Genomic DNA, 20,928 nt, shown 5'->3' with positions numbered 1-20,928 from the left:
CATCCCTGCTGCTGAGGGTCAAAGACCTCATCTGCCCAGGCCTGGCCGCCCCGAAACCGTGGCCGCTCTGTTGGGAATAAAACCGTGCAGGTTCCGAGGCCCGTGCAGCCCCGGTGCTGCTTTGGGCTCTCGTTTTAGCTTCTGACGGCTAAGGGACACACTTTAGCCCTCAGCAGCTACCCAACCGCCCCTTCACGCCTTTATATTGTGCGTGAAGGGGCGTTTACCCGCAGAACTAAAAATAAATATATAAATAAATCTGCAATCCTGGCAGCGCTAAGGGAACACGATAGGCGTTAGAAGGCACAGCACCGCCGCTCGCCACCCCGCGGAGGTTCCGCGCCCGCTCCGCGGCGGGCGGGACGGACACACACACCCCCACCCCCCCGCTCCCCCCGGCTCCTCGGTGCCCGGCGGGGGCGCCCGCGTGGCGGCGGCGGGACCGCGCCTCCTCCCCGCGCCCAAGATGGCGGCGGCTGCCTGTGTGCCAGTGCGGGTCTGCCACCAGGAGATCGTCAAGTTCGACCTGGAGATCAAGGCGGCCGTGCAGGTACCGCCGCCCGCCCCCGCGGCGCGTCCCCCCTCCCAGGGCTGCGGGGCGGCCGCCGCCTTGTGCGGAGAGCCCCGGCAGGGCCGGGCCGGGCCGAGCGATGGGCGCCGCGGGCCGCGCTGACCGGGCCGTTGTCTTCCAGGACATCCGAGACTGCCCGGGGCCGCTCAGCGCCCTCACGGAGCTCAATGCCGCCGTGAAGGAGAAGTTCCGCCACCTGCGCGACCGCATCCAGGTGAGACGGCCGGCCTTTGTCCGCAGGCCGCGCCGTATCGGCTGCCCGGGGGTGGCCGGTGCGAGGCGGGGAGTCCCGGTTCCGGGGTGTTAATTTATCGGATCAATCTGCTGTTAATTCACTCCGGGACTGGGGGTGGGGTGTGCGGGTTGCAGGTGGCAGCAGTTGTTGGTCAGATTTTCGTGTTTCTGCTTTCTGCCAAAGGAGCTTGAACAGATGGCAAAGGAGCAAGATAAAGAATCGGAGAAACAAGCCTTACTGCGGGAAGTGGAAAGCCATAAGAAACAAATGCTTAGGTGGGTTGGGCAGCCAGTGCTGTTTACAGGTGACCAGAGATAATCCGACGTCTGCGCAGCGTCTTTTGGATGCTGTTTTGCAAATGTGGCTGTTGACATGATGCTCTTTTGCCCAAGATGAAGAGATGATCAGGGATAGAAAGGGTAGGACTCCCTTCTCCTTTCCTGTCACGGCTTTCTAACCATGATCCATCCCTTTGAACGGTTGGGTATGTAAGTAGAGTCTGTCATTTGACAGCTGGCAGTTTTCTTCTTCCCTTGTTCCATAAACAGTACGCTTAGGAAAAGAAATAACAGGACAATATAATGTTATTCTGTGGCGTTATATAGAGAAAGTCCATGCACGTGTGTCAGGTGTTCGGTTACAGTGGTGATTGCATTGTGAAAATTGTTTTTGATTGCAAGGTGTTATCATCTGTAACAATATTGTACTCTTGTCATTTCAGCAATCAGGCAGCTTGGAGAAAGGCAAATCTAGCTTGCAAAATTGCTATCGACAACTCTGAGAAAGATCAACTGCTTCAGGGGAGAGATTCCTTAAGACAAAGGTACTAGACTGTTCCACTGTACAATCTGAGATTTAAACAGTGTATGCTATATTCACTAGTTTTAAATGGAAGTGATGTAATGTTTTTAAAGTTATTATATCTGGAACATAGCTTTTCTTTTATGAGTGCATTTTGCTTTTATGGAGATTTAAACTGTTAAGGATTGTGATAATTTCACACAATTTCACATGTGGCTTGTCTAAGTGAAAAGGGGGATAGTTAGCCTTCCTAGTTTTTCTGACTGTCTTTTACATTAATTCCATTCAGGGTTATGAACAGGTAATGGATCATTGTGCAAGCTGTTTTCACGTGCAAAACTGCATGTAAGTTTATATAACTTCTGTATGGAAAAGTTGGCATATTTAGTGTCATGAAATGACAAATGGGATACCTAGGGTAATTAAGTGGTAGTTTGTATCAGCATTTCCATACCAGCTCATGAAGTTGTACTGTCATGGGTGAAAAAATGGTGAAATATGGACCCACATGAGATTCTGAGCCACTAGCAGTTGTTTTGGCTCATGGGTTTAATACTTTTTTTTATTGTTTAGTGAAGACAATCTGAATTTCTCATGCAGTAAAAACTAATTGTGTCTTTTGTGCATTGGCAGAGATGTTTGGTGCCAAGCTCTGTTCTAAGCGACCTGGCATCAGCTTTTTCCCTGCAGTATGCAAAGACATAATTTTATCCCTTCCTGCTTTACTTTTTCCCTTTCTTTTTCAGAAAGACTACAAAGGAAAGCTTGGCAGAAAGTGCAAGTAACATCACAGAGAGTCTGATGGGCATTAGCAGGATGATGTCACAGCAAGTGCAGCAGAGTGAGGAGACCGTGCAAACCCTAGGTACAGGTGTTACTTGGGTGTTTGGGTATGGACTGGATGATTAAAGCACCTTTCCACATTAGGATGGTGCTGTTAGGATAAGGAGAGGCAATCTGATATGGTGTGGAGCATAGTGGAAACCTGCTTTATTTAGGAGAACATACTACGATGATAATTAAAGAACTGTCCAGCAGAACTGCTCTAACAGTTGGATGTAAACAAAAAATCATAATGTATGTTGTGTAGAGCTGTTTGTTGGAGTTTGTGTTTCATGATTATGAAACGGAAAAGAAGGTAGGAAAACAGGGTAGGAAGAGGAGCTTTTGTTTGAGTTTCTCATAAAAACAATTGTAAAAGCAATGCGAGTTCACATGGTGCTAAGAGTGTGTTTGGTGTTACTGTCCTGGCATGCATTTGGTAATAGCAGAGGAAATAAAAGCGTAGGTACAAGCCCATACACAGTGGAAACTTAGTATGGCTGGAGGACTGTTTTCACCCAGTCTCCAGCTGGGATGACTAAGAGACGAGGAGATCAAGTGACTTGAACCCGGGGTCACTTGCTCTGTCAGCAGTGCATCAGGGACTGTGAAACCATGATTTCACCCAGTTCTTTGGCCTAGACTCCCAAGACAATAAATCAAGTGACCTGTCAGAACTGGTAATTCTTGGAGCATTTAGATGTTGGATCTGTGTTGCCTGGGCCTCTTACTAGCTGTGTTTTTGTGCAGAAGAGAGGACACTTTAAAGACGAGGATAAATAACACAACTTTTGCCCTGCTTGTTTTCTGCCCCCATCAGAGGATGGCAGCTGGGCATGGTTTGTTCATGAAGAAGTAGCATGTTTCTTCTCCCATTAAAAAGACAGTTTGGCAGATGCTTTTTCAGCCTGTTTCTGACTGAACAGCACTTGGATTTCATCAAGAGAAAAACTATCACAGGTCATTTACAAAACCCAGATGTAAATTCCAAATCAGTAGTTAGAATTTCTTTTTTTCTGATCAAATCCTTTTCTAGTATGCAGTGAGTATATGTGGCTGTGAAGCAGGGAAGCTCTGCTTTGCCATTAATGATGGGAAACAAGTTTTCTGTTTTCACTTGGATCAAAATGCCTCTTAAGATGGGACGTAATGGTTTGCAAAATATAACAGATTTATTTCTACTACCCTTGTTTTTGTGAACCAGACAACATGCTTGGAGTTTGACCTTTCTGTGATCAGTCAGTTCAGTATAGAGTGATACACCAGCATTCACTGTCATACAGGGTGTGTATTCTGTGATATAAGAAAAAGGGGACTCCTGGGCTTTTGCTTTTATGTAGCAGTTTGAAAGGGGGAAGGCTGAGGAGTTATGGGCATTTATTTGCTTGTTTGTTTTCTCACAGGAAAAGAGAAGTTGAAAGGGACTGATGTTCCATCTTGCTGTTTTGTCATATTCTCAAATTGTATCTTTAGTTGAGACGAATCAACATACTTTTCCTTTAGTTGGTTTTCTCTTTTTTATTAGGGAAAAAAAAAAAAATGTTTGTCAAATATAAGTATTAAAAACTGTCTCAGTTGTTTGAGCTGAATAATTAAGGTTCTCTTACTGTTGCATGCTGCTTTTTCACTTTCTGCAACCCCATCTGAATCCCACTGATTTACTGCTCTGACTTGGGGGAACAGTTGCAGTTGTGCAATTAATATATTCAAATATCAACCTGTCCTGCTGCTTCTAGAATTGATGCTGATAGTGATGGTGATTTCTCTCTCTTAAATTGATGGTTCTAGCACCATTCTTATTTTACTCTCTTTCCAGAAAGCTCTCAGGTAGCACTGACTTTGTTCATAAAAAATGTGACCTAGGTTTGATCTGGTAACCTAAAAATTAAAAATCCCGGAACAAGATACAGGATCTTTAAGCCATTCAGTACTCTTGTTTTGCTTTGCAATTTTTCTTAGCACATCGGGACTACCGAGTTGTGACAGCCTCTGCAAGAACAGAGTCTGCATTTGTCTTACCCATATATCAGTCTGACCCACAAGGATTTCACAAACACTATCTGTATTGCCAAATATTACATGCTTATATCCTTTGTGATGTGTTTTTGAAGTGCAATCAGCTGATTTATTTTTTTTTTCCCCTTAATTTCAGCCAATTCTTCACGAACCATCCTGGAAGCAAATGAAGAATTTAAGTCTATGTCTGGGACAATTCAGTTGGGGCGAAAGCTAATAACAAAGTACAATCGCAGGGAACTGACGGACAAGCTGCTAATCTTTCTTGCCCTTGCCTTATTCCTGGCCACGGTGCTCTATATTTTGAAAAAAAGACTCTTTCCTTTTTTGTAAAATTCCAAAGCTAAACTGAACTATTACAGAAGATCAGAAAGAGATGGCATAATAATAGTAGGGCTTTTAAATAATATAATAAAGGAATATTGCAATAGCTGAAGGAGTGTTAAAGCAGGTGTGACTTTATACCATCCCCGATGGAGTATGCAACCTGCCTAAGAAGAGCTTAAATGAGCACAAGTTGGGAAGATGCAGGTAGACGAAGGTGTGGAAAGAAGAAACACCCATTTTCCTGCAGGTTTGGGAAACCAGACAAACCCTTGAGGAACCAGGCACTCAAAGGTGCCAGTCTTAGTTTTCAACCTCTCTTCATTTTGCCTTGAAATTAACTTTTGTCCTCGGCTTGGACTGGAAGCTGCTTTGACAACTGTGTGTAAGGTGCTGGGAGTAAGAGGAAGGATGGGAGAGAGAAACTCATGTACATTCCATTAATAAACTATTTATTGTATCTGCATAAACTGAGTTGTGTTTAAAAACAGTGGATTGAAAGAACCTGAATAACTTCCAGTGTAAAAATTCTGCTTAATATTTAATACTCTACTTAAATCACTGCAAACACACAGTTGCAGTGGTTGCTTATAGCTTGTTTTTTTCTGGGAGCATAACACACGTGCAGTCTGGCTCTGTTCCTCTGGACTTGGGAGGGCTCTGACCAAAGCAAAAATGGGAGCCCCGGTTGTTACTATTAATTCATGCAATGTATTTGAGAATAACATTGCCAATCTATTGAAATCAAAAGCTTTTGGGCTCCTTTTCTTTATAAAATTCTACTTTATATTTGCAAAATATTGTCAAGTTGTACAATTTAAAGTTTTTTTTTTTCTTGCTTATGCGGTTGATCTTTTCTCAGTGAAATCTTTTACAATGATTACCTTCCCTATCTCTTGTGCTTTAGTAATGGGAGTTGATTTGCTTTAATAACATAAATACCAACGTGCTATGCTACATGCAGTACCTTGAAGAAGCAAAAACTGCACTGCCATGTTCTTAAAACTGATGTTGCCTTCTCCTTCGGAAATAGTTTTATTGTTTCTTCTGAGCTGATTGGTAAAGTTGACATTCTGTTTAGGAAATTCTTGCAGAATTGTTAAATACTGCCTTAATTTAGTAGTTAGAAGTAAACTTTTTTAAAAGGCAGCCCTAAGAAATAGGATGTCAATCAAATAGCAGTATAAAAGTTTGTAAGAGATTTGAGGCTAGGTTGCCTTTGTAGTTAGTTTTCAGTAGTATGTTTAAAGAGAAGATGTGACCAGGCGATTATCTTGTGACTACTGTTAAGATCTAGTAAAAGAATATTACAGTGACAATTTTCTCTATTGGCTACCAGCTGCCACAGGCTTGGTTAAACACAGGCGACAATAGGTTGTAGTAATCCAAACTGGAGTATGGGACAGTTGAAGGGGTGGGTGATCGCATGGCTATGTACATAAACAAGAAAAGTTGGAATTCATAATCGAGTTCAAAATCAAGGGCTCTGCCTAAAGAATTGGTACCTGAGCCTGCCCTTCTCCCTGGGGTAGTAACGAGGGATTTGGAAGCCCCTGCACTGGGATCGGTGCCTCCCGCAGAGGGCACTACTGTCTGGGAGTGGAGAGCGTTTTCTTGCCATGGAAGTCCTGTGATACACAGACTAGACAGAACAGATGTGGCTTTTTCCATATTGTTTATTCATTGTACCTCAGTGCAGCCTTCCTAATAGTCTTTCCTGAGATCCAGAATCACACAAAGATGGAAATAAATTTGACAATGTGAATATTCAGGTTTTGAATAAGAGGGAAATTACTCAGCTTAAAAAAGATATGTTGCACAAAGTCAATGCATGTGTGCTTTTTAATAATAATAACAGCCTTGCTTTGGAAGAAGTTTTCTGATGAGCAGACTGCTAACCAAGGAGAGTGGTGTGTAGTCTGGAAGTTGGGGCCGCAATGGAGCAAGTTCCACCCAGCTCAGTGATACTGGCAGTTGTATCTCACAAGCATCATCTCTAGCATCAGGCTCCTGCTCTCTGGAGCCTGCTCATCCCTGTGACCTACAAACATACAGAGGATGGTGGATGTGTGTCCATCTGTCTCCCAGTCTTGGAAAATAGGGCTTTAAATACAAATAAATTTAAGACATGAAGATTATATAGCTTAAAAGTACATTTCAAATGAACTGCTGTGCAGCAGTTCCTATTTTCCAAATCAGAAGTGCATTACCATTTTATGCAACTTCAGAGCAGTCAATAAAATTCTCTTTTCTGCTCCTAAGCCAGATATACCAGTGCGCCTTTATTTTTTTCAGCCAGCTTGAAAACATTCTTGTCTTTCTGGAACAGGGTACCTGCAGGTGGTCGAACACTAGCTGCTTCAGTATTTCCTCCCTCATGTGGATGCAATATAAAAATAGGTTGTTGCTAATCTCTGAGATACCGGGATGCTAAGCAGAGGAAAGAGCTCTGCTGCAAGCAGTGATGCAGCGTGACTGTCTGCAGGAAGTCTCACTGGGTTTATCTTTGCAGCATGCTCCTGTCAGAACATAGATCAACCTTAAAAAAAGCAGCAGCTTTCCCACAGTGCTGAGAATTTCAGTAAAGTTTGTTTTAAAGGTGTGATCTTTTTGGATGGAGATTGTAATGTAGCCGTGTGGGGAAAAATAAAAGGCCTGTTGCTGAACATCTTGGTTTTTGCTTTGTTCTCGTCTTGTTACTGAAATTTTAGCTTTCAGACTTTGACCTGCTGGAGCACTCTGAGGGCAAAAAATAACTTTTAAAGACCATCCTTACAACATTTGCTTTCTGTTGCATCCGGATTTCATTAAAAAAAAATTAATCTAGTCCTTTTGTAAACATACCTACCTGCTCTGTATAAACTGACTGTCAATTTGCAGTCCTTAGAGACAAGGGAAATGAGTGAAAAAAAGATCAAGGACAACTGGACCTTTTGGGAGAGAGGAAGAGTAGAAATTCTGGCCAAGACTCAACAGGTCAATCTGCAGCACATGGTACTTGAACTGTTTCCTTCCATAGGCAGCCAGAAAGCATCTGGGCTCCTGATGGGCCACAGACCTGGAAAGAAGTAATCTGTGAAGACAGTGAGATAAATGTTATTTCCTCTTTGTGCTAAGAAAGGCGATTTGGTGAAGCACCATCTCTTAACGTGGGGGGCCACCCACCCCAAGCCGTGCTGCAGTAGGCACCTTGGTTGGGTGCTGGGGCAGAGCCAGAGCTGGTGGAAGGTGCCTGGATCCCTCCCAGGTGCGGTCAGATGCCTCAATCAGCCCATACGACCTGCAGCTGGGGGTGGTGAGGGGGGTGCTCAAACAACCGCTCTTCAGGCTGCAGAGTGGTGTCTGGCTTGTTCCTCACCTACAAACCTTGTTCGTGCTTCAAAGGTAGGTCTCTATATCTGTTTTTTTGAATAAGTGAGTGGGAACAGTACTTCACAGTGTTTATCCAGGGAGTGTGGAAAGCTTGGCCTGTACAGATCCTCTCTGTCTACAGGGGGATGTATATTTGCATCTTCTGTCTTTTGGGCAGCCCACTGGTCCCTGTGGCCACCTCTGAATATGAAGATGGGGTTTGACTCACACAGGATGGTGTGTCTCGGGGTCTTGCTTTTGCTGCATGCCTGAGGTTGTGTTGTAAAGGATAAAAACTGGCATCACACCAATTTATTTGAAAGGGAGTAGTATTTTCTTAGGTGCTTCACCCTTCAAGTTTACCCTGACAAGTGCAGCAGACCCATCAGGGCTGGTGAGAAGAGGACAGACTCTGCTCCCTTTGCACTTTTGGGCCCAGGCGTGACTTGGGGGCTAAGGGTTGGAGCCCTCCTCACACCAGGAGCTCCAGGACTGCAGAAGCAGAAGGTGTCTGGGGAGCTTTAGAGAAAGAAAGAAAGAAAGAGGGCTCTGGAGAAGTGCTCAGGGGTGTGTCAGAGGGTTCATACACAAGTATAAGCAAACAGGAGTGCTCCTGTTAGTACTCCTTTCCCCCCGCCCCTTCCTGGGCAGCAGGTACCATTCGTGGCTACTGCAAGCTGATAGTAGGATTCCTTGTCACAAAACAGTTGCAGTGAAAATCTTTTTCCATCAAAGAATAACACTCCTTTAAAACAAGGAGCAGGGAACTGCTATGAGCTTTTAAAAAGGACCTAAAATCTCCTTGCCCTGAAGTTCAGGGCCTGAGGCAGGCAGCTGGTAGCAATCAAGCAATTGTGGGTTAATGAATTCCTGCTCATCAGCTGAGTGGTGGTGAACTACCTGTGTCCTCCCGGCAAAGGGAGCTGAAGCCATTTAAAGGATGATGGGTGTTCTGCTGCGCAGCTGGAGCCACTTAGGGAGGAGGAGGATGGGGCAGTTCTGATGCCTCAGTAGATTTAGTTTACAGTGTGCTGGTTTGTGAGAGTCCATGTCAGGTCCTGTCTGTGGAGTCCAACCCACTGAGATCAGTTTGCTTTTTCTGAACACATGTGGAAAAGGGGAAAATGCCTGGAAGTTGACCCTTGGTGTGTCAGGAGCCAGACAGTGCTGTCAGATACTTAGCTGTGTTGCCAGCATGTGGTGAGCAGGCTGTGGTTACGGGTGTCATCCTGATCTCCATTCCTACGTGGCCATGGTGGAAAGCCTTGTTAGGTACCTGTGTGGCTGTAGCTGTGGTCATGGGCATCTCTCCCCAGCACACCCCTGAAGTGTGTAGCGTGAAGGCCACTTCCTAAGCATTTAGTTAAATGTATTTTTCAAGGAAAGTCACTTTTTAGTGGTTGCAATAAAACACAGACCTGAGGGAAAGAACTGGGAGTAGTTTTAACATACAGCGTAACTGTGCTGAAAAGACTGATTTGATTGACTTATAATTGTTTCATTATTGGTTATAGTACCAGCAAATACAGAAAAATAGGATAACTCTGGGAAAATAAATGAAGAGTGTAATTTATTTTTTTTTTCTCTAAGAATTGAGGGGAAATTAAGTCTGTATTTGAAGTTCTGCTTTTGAAATACTTTTCACATAACTGGCTTTACCAAAATGGAAGGGTGAATTCATAGCTTGGAAGTTTCTAAAAATGTCTCTGCCAAATGTGTGCGGCTGCTATCACATGCCAAGTGGTCCAAAGCAAGCCAGGCAAGTCTGGCTGGAATCTTTGGGGGCTGAGAATATCCAGGGGGCATGTGCATACTTGTCTGCAAATATGTGGGGCTCTTCTTGGACGGGAAGGAGGAAATCAGCTCACCATTGCTTCTCCTCCCTATTTGTAATGGTGTGATTGCACCAGAAGAGAAATCTTAAGCACATATTTTAGCATGATGTGGTGTCTTTATGATTGTATATTGCTGCAAAGTGCACCAAGCCCTTCACATAATTGATGCCTAAGTGCTTGGTGTGTTTCCGTCCCTTAAAGGTGAGATAAGTGTTCTCCAAGCAGGCAGCAGGTGCTGTGTACATGACCAAACACACTCGGCGCTGCCAGAGCAGAGTTGCAGCCACAGTATGGGCCAGTCCTGATGTTCTGTGGCATAAATGCCAAATACCCCCCAAGGAATTTTTTGTAATTGCTGCAAGATTGATGCAGTTCTTTCTTTGAGGGTAGTTGGTAAGAACAGGAATCTTGCTTCAAAACTTAGCCCTTTTAATAGAACTGGAAGTTTTCTCTGCTGCTGTTGTTTCCCTGGTTATCTGTGTTTCTCAGAGTCTCAGACCAGTTGATGTTGGCAGAGACCTTTGGAGCTCACCTGGTCCAAGACCCTGATCAAGCAGAACCACCTAGAGCTGTTGCCCAGGACTCTGTCCAGACAGCTTTTGAATATCTCCAAGGTTGGACACTCCACAACCTCCTTGGGCAGCCTGCTGCAGCGCTCAGTCCCCCTCATGGTAAAAACATGTTGCCTGTTGCTCAGAGGGAACCTCCTCTGTTTCAGTTTGTGTACATTACCTCTGGTCCTGTCACTGGGCATCACTGGAAAGAGTCTAGCTCCTTCCTCTATGCAGCCGCCCTTCAGGCATTTATATAGATAGATAAGATCCCCTTCCCCTTGATAAGAAGCCTTTTCTTCTCTGGGCTGGACAGCCTCAGCTCTCTCAGCCCACATTCAGTCCTTATTTGTACTTTTAAGTATGATACTTTAACATTAGTTGAGAAATAATTTAAACTTAAAGAGGTGGAAAGAGCTTGTATTCATACTTTAAATTGTAGTACAACATCTGGTTCTTCTAATAGAGTAGTTGATGATATCATTGAATATTTCTTGATCATGTACATCTTAATGTATTCTTGTTATGGAAGAATGGGATCAGTTGATGATGATGTAATCTTTCGAAGATTTGACGGCTGCAGGATTTGTTACTTATCTATAAAGAAATAGGAAGGTTAATTGAACCTAAAATGTTCACAGGTAGAGGAATCGGACTTCTCATCTTTCTCTGCTGCATACTGTATTGATCAAAGCTTGGCAGGAAAAAAAAAAAAGTGAAAATGCCAGTGCTTTCTGAAAACAGATCTCAAATCACATCATTTCAATTCATGTTGTGTAAGTAGTATAACTAGCTACTGTGGTATCTGGACCGGTATCATCTTTGTCTTTCCTGTTGCCCAGTATAGTCTAAATGCCCGTATTCACATCAAATTTTCACCGAATAAACACTTCCCAAGCTGCTGGTCAGGCAGGGATGACCCATTTCTGAAAACTGATGTTCTCCTGGTTGCAGGCTGTGCTGGGATCTTCAACTCATGGCCTAATTGCAACTGGGAATCACATAACCAGTTATTACTCCATCTGCTATCTCTGCATCTGTCCCATTGTGCTGTCAGGTTTTCAGCTGTATAAAATGCATCAGGGGCTCTTGCATCAGTCTGCTGCTATCTGAAGCTGTTTGTGGACTGGCTTAATGCTGGTGTGTCTGTCCCTGCAGCTGATTGTGGACTTGTTCAGGCTGAGACTGTTGCACTGAATAAACTAAGCTTGATTGTTACCCACTTGCTTATATAAAATGGTACAAACAGGGTCTGGGCTGCTCTGTGCAACAAGGCAAGTGACAGTCCTGCTGAGGCTTTGGTTTTCTCACAGAAACGTGTGATGGAAGAGTTTGTGCCAGTTTTGGCAAGTTATGCATCGAGAGATACACTCTGGATGTGCTGGTGCACTGTAACTGTGCCTTGAAGATTTTAATTTCTTCCACGTAAAGCTACAGTGTGAGGAAGGGATGAGGAATCCTTACTGACTTAACTGGGCCTCTTCCTTACGGTGGTGTACACTGAGATCTCCGCTCAAGTTAGCAGAGACACAGCATGTGTGGTTAATATTAAAGTCTTTCACTCTCTATAACTATTTACACTTATGCAAAGTCACTGGAAAACGTTACCTAGTTGTGTCTGTGTGTCTCCATGTAAATGCACTTGGTTAAGGGCAGCAAAGCCAGTGCTGATTTCCCACGCTCAAGTCCCTCCTCTGTGCCATGGGCTGGGGCTGCTGGTCCCGCCAGCATGAGCAATATGGGGAGTAAATTCCCAGCTTCTGGCACCGTGTGATCATGAAAAGTATCAAATTCTACACAAGCAGAGATATGGTCTTCACAGTAGCAAACAAAAGCATTAAATATGAACCCTATGAAATGCTTCATAAAAAAGCAGCTTTTAATATTCTTTGCCTCTGAGTTGGGATTTGCTTTTAAAGTAATGATTTTAAGCCTACCAGGTAAGTGTTGAGTGCCTAAGTCGTAACCTTGGAGCATTTGAGGTTGCCAATTTCTCTTTGCCTACCTACACCCTCACCCACCGGCTATTCCCCCTTAGTCCCGGTGAGCAGGAAGGGCCCAGCCCGGGCTTGCGTGGTGTCGAGGGAAATGGCACAATTCCAGCACGGACCTTGGGGGCTACTGTAAAGCAAGAGCTGCAGTAATCATGGCCATGCACCTGCCTCAAACTGGTGTCCTGGGTGCTAAAATGCTGGATGAATCATGAGGCTTATGCAGCCGTGCAAAGTCATTAAAAACCATTTGGTAGGAGTCGTGAGAAGCAAATCCGGTGAAGGTCTCTCCCTGGGGTGCTGTGACATCTCACTATACCTTAGACCACCACAGTCTCTCTCTTCCACTTGGGCTTCCTTTTATTTTTAACCTCGCAACGTGAGACTGATCAGATATTATCACTCCTGACCTTTGTCTCCTGCTGCAACATCAGAGCTGACTGGCGTATCCCACTTATCTCCGGCTTTTAGAGGCTGCCAGGCGGGGTGGCGGGCTGTGCCGCGGGGCTGCGGAGCGCTTTGCCCCGCGCTTGGTGTCGGTGGCTGCATGAAAGGAAAATGCCACTCGGCTGCTCTGAGCCTGGCCTGGTGATAATGCTGCGTGCGTCCCTCTGGTCCTGCGATAAGCGCCCAAAGGGCAGGCAGGGAGAACGTCTCCTCGGGGATCAGCGCACACCAGGCCCTATAGATAGAACCACATATATATAGAACAACATGAAAGCTTTTTGCTTTCTTCTTTTCAACAGCATGATGGCTAAGTATCACATCCAGGGACGCTTTTGGACCTGACCCCTCCAGGGGTCTGGTCTCATTGTGTGCACAAGTTCTTTGGTTTACATCGTCCCAACAGGAATGGAGATTTGAAACCAAACCCCACACAGGCTGCAAATCGTTATTTTTTAGCCCCAATAAATGCACAAAGACCGGGGAGAGATGGGCTGGTTTCCTTCTATCTTCAAAATGGACAGTGGGACAATTTTTCTGTTTGGGTTATTAGCTTTTGATGGGTGTCGCCCAACTACCAAACAGTTATTGCTGCTGCTGATGGGAGATAACTCTGTCAGTGGCATCTAGGTGCTGACATTATGACTAGCTAGTCCAAAATGAAGATAAGATTTTTCTATATTAAGTCTATTGATCCAGTTGGCCTCCTGTCCTGTGTCTGATAGTGGCAAATACTTGATGCTTCCAAGAGAAGCAAGCCTTCCCCCGTTCTTTATATTATGTGTATATATATTATTATATTATGTATATACATACTGAAATGATCTATTATATGTATATCAATGCTGTATATTTTGGATTAAACAATGAAGAATCCCTTTCTGAGCCATGTTCTTAAAAGCATGCTGCTTTTACTTCTTTTCTTTGGACATAAAATTGCAAATGCTGCTAAAGATCGTAATGTTATTGCCATTTGTTTAAATGTTGGAGATGGTATTAGAAAATACCTGAAGCAAAAATAAAAGTAGCTTAATGACAGTGATCCCTGGCTTTCAGTGACTGGTTTGTGCCAGTAATCTCTTTGCTTATTCAAAACCAACCAGCCAAAAAAATGAGGGGAGGGTGGAAAAAAAAAAACAAAAACAAACTAATTCTCTTCAGATTTGTTTAAAATAGTTCTGTCTTTGCACCAGTATCTTTGGTAACTGCAGACTTTGACCCAAACTTAGCTGCTGATCTTTCATAGACTTAATGATAAATAACTTTGTAGAAAATAGGGTAATATGCTGAAAGACAGCAAGTAGGAATTAACATTCTCGTTACTGTAAATTAATTTCTATATAGATGTGGATAGATGTTTAGGTTTGCAGTTTTCAACAAGACCTTCTGGTCTGATCACCTTCTCAAGAAGATGCTACATTATGTGTCTGTTAGAGGATTCCAGAAAAGATAGCGAGCTTTGGGAGAGAAATTGCCAGTTAGGAAAGCAAAACACCTGGAACAACAAGCAATAAATACAGAATAGTCCTCTCCAAGAGAAAACACTTTTGTGTTCAGTACTAAACTCTAGATGAAGGATTTGATTCTACCTTCTCAAGGGGGGAGTGGCAGCCGAGCTATTTTTGTAGATTAAAACCATAAGATATTGGCAGTCCTTTCTGCACTCACCCACAATGCCTGGGACACTGGATTTAGTGTCGTTGTAACAGTAACCACGTATGTTTTGTTAATTAACGTATCTGAATCTTATTTCTGTGAGGTACCTTGTCCGTGACCCCATGGGAGAAAAAGTTCCTGTGGGTGAGCAGAGCCGCAGGTCCCGGCCCAGCTCAGAGCTGCTGCAGCTTCTCTGGAAAAGTGTTCATCAGCCCCAGACGCTGCTGGTGACAAATGACATTTTCTTTGACTGTGTACACTAGGGCGTAAGATGTGACGTTTACATTCAAGATCAATTATTTTTAACTGAAGAATGATAGCCCTGCGTCTACATTATCTCAGGGCTTAATTCACATCAGTTAAACCTTTTCAAAGGCTTATTAAAATTCCTTAAGTGTGTCCGACTTATCAGCAGTTGAGTGTCAATGGCATTATACAAATGTTGCTATTGGAAATAACTGTTAAGTATTGTTTGACTATATTATTCTCATATATATATATTACGCCTGTGACTATTAATACTACTTAGTACTTACATGAGTCCTTTCATCTGGTGATCATAAGGCATTGCTCGGGGAAACAAGTACTGCTCTCCCCTTTCTAAATATGGGAAAACTGTCACATCCAGTGGCTGTGTCTCATGCTTGGGTTTAACTTCTTCCCCTGAATCCTGTCAGGCTTGGCTCTCAATCTGTCCTGTCGGTTTTTAACAGGACTTCATTTACTTGTGCTGCTGTAGCACCTAAGCCTCGCACACTAGCACCCCAGCAGTGCTGTCTTCTGCGTGGGCAAACACAGGGCAGCAGTGATGCTCCTTCACTGAGGTACCCGCGATGCTGGAAAATGGACAGATTGATATACAGATTGATATAGACTGATAGGTGCGAGGCAGGGAGGAGGTGGTACTGGGATGCGCAGGAGACAGCGGCAGCTGTTGCTGAACTGTTCCAGAGCAAAGGAGAGTTTGAGGAGCAAGGAAGGGGGTTTTGAAGGGGAGAAGGCTTTGTGGCTCTTTCTGATGGGTGTCTTTCTGCTGGCAGGAAATCTGGGAAAATCTGATCCCAGAGTCTGGCATTAACACCTTGATGCTGTGAGAGGATGAAAAGGGGAGGGACAGTCTCTGAAGGGCTGTGAATGCCACTAGCTCCATGTTCCTGTGCTAATCCCTGGCAGTGGTGGGGGATGAAAAATCCTGGTTGTTGAATAAAGGTGCTGCCTGTTGTGACATCTGATACAGCTGCGGGAGGTTGGGATGGGACTGTTGATATGCATGTGTGTATGAATATCCAGTTGGAAACACTTGAGATGAATTCTCATGTGTTCTTACGCAATTATTTTTCCTTCCTTTTTTTTTTTTTTTTTTTTTATTTTTCTTTCCCTGCAGTATAAATATATAGTTTCTACTCATCTCAGGCAGTGGGGGAAGTTTAGATTTTATACACACTTGTATTTACTTCATAATGAGGTTCTGTATGGAGAATGCATTTTGACAAACCGATCGTTTATTCCAGAAACCACTAGGTAGCACTGTGAAATAAAGTTCTGCGGAGCCTGGCACCACTGCACAGCTTCCCTACCCAGCTGGCCTCCACAGACCAAAGACAATGCAAATTCCAGCATGTTTGGGCTCAATATGGGTGAAGGTAGCAAGGGTGTGTTTAAAACTTTCTCCAGTATTGGGCCCACAGTCACTCATGGAAGAAACCAGCCGTGATACAAATGTCACTATATATACTCTTAGATGTTCTGAGCACTATTCAGCAAAATACTCCCATATGTACCTACCCTCGGTGTGTGAGCTGCCTGCTTGTGCAGACCAGTGGCTCGCACAGATGAAAACCCCCATTTGGAAGCACAAATACACGTTATATTTTATTCTGCTTATAAGTGACTGTCAGCACCGAAACTTGACAACACAGATGCTACAAACATTTCTAAAATTAATCTTTGTGCTTCGATGGTGACAGTTGCATGTGATAGCCAAGAGGTACTGTACTCAGATTTATTGCACATTATTCTCATAATAAGCATTTTGCTCTCATAAAAAGTGTCTTTATTGGAATATAATTTTCTAATTTTTATAGAGAAATTATGAACAGAGTCAAATATATCAATTTTCAGTTTGACACTCAAAATTATTTTCAATTAAGCTTCAAGTCTCTTCTATCTTGATAGTATTTATAATTCCTATGAGATCCATTAAATTTCTAATTTTCATTGGAATATACCACAAGGGAAAATGTGTTGCTTTAATGTGAAGGGTTATTCTTCCAAAGGAATGGAGCCAGGTAAAACCAGATTTGATGATTAACTTGTTTTTATTAAAATTACTTTAGTTAGATCAGAGAAATACTTTGGATTTTTAATTCAGAAATTACTATAAGAATAAAATTGGAAATCACCTATTTTAAATTATGAGCTTCAACAAGTTAGTAAGCTAACTTTCTACATTTTGTTTAACTGGAGTCCGTATAGTCAGCTGTACAATAGTCTAACTGTAGAGCAGCTTATTCATGTTTATATTTAAATACCCAGCAGCTAGCTGTGATGTGTGTGACTGCAACAGCACCATATCACTGCTTTTTTTAAAATTAGATCTCACTCTGGCTGCCGCAGAGAGAGGAGACACGATAAAAGGATTGAGCATCACGCTCCGCAATAACTGCTGGGCTTAAATGCTTGAGTTACAGAAACCCTGAGCTGCCACCGTGGCCGGAAAAGTCTGCGTGGTCCCTGGCTTCAGGGATCACTGTGGGCACACTGGTCATGGTCAAATGCTTTGGAGAACTTCAGCATCAGCGTCAGCTGAGGAGCTGGAAAGTAGGACAAGGAGATTATTTTTACATATCTGCTATGGCTGTAGCTAATTAATCATTTTTCTATCTGTAAAATCAGGCAATTGGACTAGATGATTATTGTAGGCCCCTTCCAAGTGAACTATTCTATTATAAAATAATTATGTTCACAAAAGCATTTTTTAAGTTGGATATAATTCACAGCTATCAGGGAAATGCATGAAAAGCGCTGACCGGAAAGGGCAAAGTGTTTGTACTGAAGGCTGTCTCCTCTCCTGCAAGCCAAAGATGTCCCAATTTAAGCAGAAACAAATGTCCTTATTTTGCCCTGACAAAGGCCTGAATTTCTTGATGTTCTCACCTTTTTATAGGTTTGGCCACCCTGGTTTAGAGCAAAATAACATTGTGGCATCACCTGTTGCTCTAACAGGTGTCTGTTAACACTTGCTGGGCGGTTGCTTTACCTTATCTGATTACCTCTGCAACATCTGCAAGCAAGTTATGTGGTATTTTCATCCCCCCTGAGGATTTATGGTGACCTCTCAGGGACCTTAGTCATTGGATCAATATGCTTCTGACACCTGTAGATCAACATAAACTTGACCCTTGGTCTTGACAAATTTATCACCACAATGCCCTTTTTTTTAAAGCAACCCCGTGGTTGGGAGCAGAGAGGGTTTGGGCTGGACGGAAACGGTGATGGTGGCAGGGCAGAGCCCCGTCCGTCTCAAGGTCAAAAGTCAAAATGATAAAAGAAGCGCTGGCCTGCAGTACCCAAGTGGAGTGCTGGGCTAATGGGGGGGAAGCTTGGGGAAAGGTCCCTCCAGGCTTTTGGGGTACAGCCATGTGCCCAGCAGGACCGGCAACTCGCCGAGATGCTGGCCCTGTGGGTGATCCCCATGGCTGGGGGAAGAGCTCTGTAAAACACCGTATTCGGTGAAAGCACTGTTCCCCTCCTCGGGGACTTCTGATAAGACGAGATCCCGCTGCTTTAAAAAGCTGCTGGTCGCACTCATCCTATCTTTAGCTCAGGTCATCAGAAAGTGTTTTCTCTTTTGAAAAGTCAGTTCCTCTCTGTGCAAAGGCCTTCCTGCAGCCACCCCCCGCCCCATCCGTTTTTCCATCCAAGCAGGGATTTCCATCCATGTCTTTGCAGCCTGCCTGTGTTCAGTGGGCGATGGAGGACCCTCGTTCCTCACCTCAACTCTCCATCTCTGTAATGTGACACATGAGGTTAACTGACCGTCTTGAGATTCTACATCAAATGAGTGTCAGAGTTAGAATTAAAATAGGGTCTTCCCAATTTCAAGATCTCATCAACTCTGAGCTTGCTGAAAAAAGTAAAGCAACAAGCAGTACATGCTGCAGCAATAACAAGTGTAGGTAAAGACCACTCTGCAGAATAGTAATTACAGTAAGACGGTATTTTCACAGACTGATTTTTATTTTTATTTTCCCAAAAAAATTTTCCACAAAATGTCAGTGACTCAAAAATTCCCAAGTCATCAGTTCTGTTTTTAAGAAAAAATAAAAACACAGAATGAAGTACTGTGGCCCACATTCTTTTTCTCAGCTGATTTTGAATATCCTCTAAATATTTTTCTTTTCCCTCAGAAAGTGGGTGGGATGCCATTATCTTGGTTGATAAAACAGGAATGGCCTCAAATGAAACTTTTGACTTGAAAGCATCTGGCTAATGCATTTTGAAGAGGAGGATGCTCTTCATCTGCCACACACCAAAATCTGCAAAATTTGTATGATGTTATTTCACCTAAACAAAAAAAACCAAACAAACAAACAAACCAAAACCAAGAGGGTGTAAGTGGGAACTAATTGCTTGAATGGCCTCTCCAGTCCCAGACTTCAGTGGGAAGTACTTACCTGTACTTCAGTGTAAACTTGACTCCTATCATTCACGGTCCCTGAGCATGTCACATTGACTTCTGGATGAAAGGACCAAGTAGAGCTAATGAGTCCCAATATCTTGATTTCAGCTGCAGTTGGAAACAGCTGTGTGAAGAGAGGGAACCTGCCTGGAAAATAAAAGGAATGGCCATCTGGGAGGTAGGTGGAGGAGGAGAAAATAGTCAGGAGACATTTTCTTCTGCTCTGCAGTTAAATCAGGGTCTCTGTCTTTCAAGACAAATCTTGGAGGACCAGCTTGGCTTTCCTGGAGAAGAATGTTTAAACCGAATGGTTTTGCACTTGTTGTAAGGGTGCATTTTAGTACCGGGAGCAAATAAATATCCGACTTTGGCAAAATATCCTCTCTGTTCTGTTTTGGTTGTACACTGAGGTTTGGATGGATCTACTCTCAAAATACCTTTCTACGCATGACAAGTTGAGCACAGCAGTATTGCCTTTCACCAGAAGAGCATCCTATGTTACCAGAACTGAGATCATGACTTCTCTGTGCTATAAAGGGCCTTGAACTCGAGTTTGGGTCTGAATTACATGACGTTTAGAAGCATATTTGTATCCAGCCTTTGCTTTGGGAGCCCATTTGTTCCTTTTAAGGCCAAAAAGGACAAGTAAGATGGTCAAGCCTGACATCTTCTACAATGTCTCTTCCTCCTTAGGATTTCTTATCCCTTTGCTGTTTGAGTAGATAAAATAGCAGTATGGTACCTACTACCCAATACGGCTATCCTTGCAACGAACCTTGTCTAACTCATGCCATGACCAAGACTTGATTTGCCATGCAAGTCAAATGCATTGGAAAAGAAACCTTTGATGGTATGATGGTAATAATGGGTGTATGTATTTGCTAAGTGTAAGTAGATGGAGTCAGGGTAAAACTGAACTTCCTGTACACAGAGTCCAAACCACTGAAATGTCATCTTCTGGAGAAAAATAAGGGAAGCTCTAGGTGTGTAAAAGGAAAACCACTTCCATTTCCCCAGTGATTTTTATGGGATTTAAAATAAGATTGGCATCTGAAATTGATTCTTTTATTCAGAAATCTTCATTCTGCCAGGACACAGCCATTGGGGCTGATGTGGAACTCTGGGGTTTCACCTCTAACACTCTCCAATCTTCTAAGTAACTTGAGTTAAATCCCTGTTTCTGGATATATAATTTCATCAGTGTGTGAAATGGTGGTCCCAGAAGCTTGTAGGGCTGCTGCTGATGAGATAAGTAATGATGAGATAAGTAACACTTGTGTGTGTCGTGCTTTGAATGCTACTCTGAAGGAACTGAAGAAGTGTAATTCATTATTATTTTTCTAATAGGGCCCAAAATAGGTATTTATGGTGGCTGTAGACATGACGTGTTGTGCATGCCCAGCTGATTCTCCAGTACAGGATGGGTTACTGCCATGCAGGTTGATTTCAGCATGTGTAATCTGGACACGCACTGCCAAAAGCCATCCGTCATCTCCTGTTGTGACCTTGTACCACCTGTCTGTCCTGTGCAAGGCCAGCAATTAAAATGTAAGGTAATGAAGACAGCAAGACATGAAAGGGATTGTCACTAGCTGATCAAAGGGGCAGAGCACAGTGTTTTCACAACCAGAATATTGAGACCAATAAGAC

The 20,928-nt window shown here is 43.4% G+C and overlaps 1 protein-coding gene across 2 annotated transcripts; it reads left to right on the top strand.

Annotated features, from left to right (window-relative positions):
- The first annotated feature begins 417 nt into the window (after positions 1–417).
- Positions 418–5,235, top strand: BNIP1 (BCL2 interacting protein 1). 2 transcript variants are annotated; one of them, XM_042790429.1, is made up of 6 exons: positions 418–550; positions 693–785; positions 990–1,081; positions 1,528–1,629; positions 2,354–2,472; positions 4,582–5,235. In XM_042790429.1, the coding sequence occupies exons 1-6, from the start codon at positions 467–469 to the stop codon at positions 4,776–4,778; spliced, it is 687 nt and encodes a 228-aa protein (XP_042646363.1). In that variant the 5' UTR covers positions 418–466; the 3' UTR covers positions 4,779–5,235. The 2 variants fall into 2 exon arrangements, with proteins under 2 accessions (XP_042646363.1, XP_042646362.1); XM_042790428.1 differs by having other exon boundaries at positions 984–1,081.
- The last annotated feature ends 15,693 nt before the right edge of the window (positions 5,236–20,928 follow it).

Source organism: Tyto alba, unplaced genomic scaffold (genome assembly GCF_018691265.1).
Source record: "Tyto alba isolate M040663 unplaced genomic scaffold, T.alba_DEE_v4.0 Super-Scaffold_17, whole genome shotgun sequence".
Lineage (NCBI taxonomy): Eukaryota > Metazoa > Chordata > Aves > Strigiformes > Tytonidae > Tyto > Tyto alba.
Note: the sequence above shows the minus strand (reverse complement) of the source record. Positions and strands in the feature narration are given on the sequence as shown.

Coding starts and splice junctions, on each gene's coding strand:
- BNIP1 (XM_042790428.1), top strand. CDS start 467: ATGGCGGCGGCTGCCTGTGTGCCAGTGCGGGTCTGCCACCAGGAGATC. Junction 786..983: donor ACCTGCGCGACCGCATCCAG/GTGAGACGGCCG, acceptor TTCTGCTTTCTG/CCAAAGGAGCTTGAACAGAT. Junction 1,630..2,353: donor AGAGATTCCTTAAGACAAAG/GTACTAGACTGT, acceptor TTTCTTTTTCAG/AAAGACTACAAAGGAAAGCT.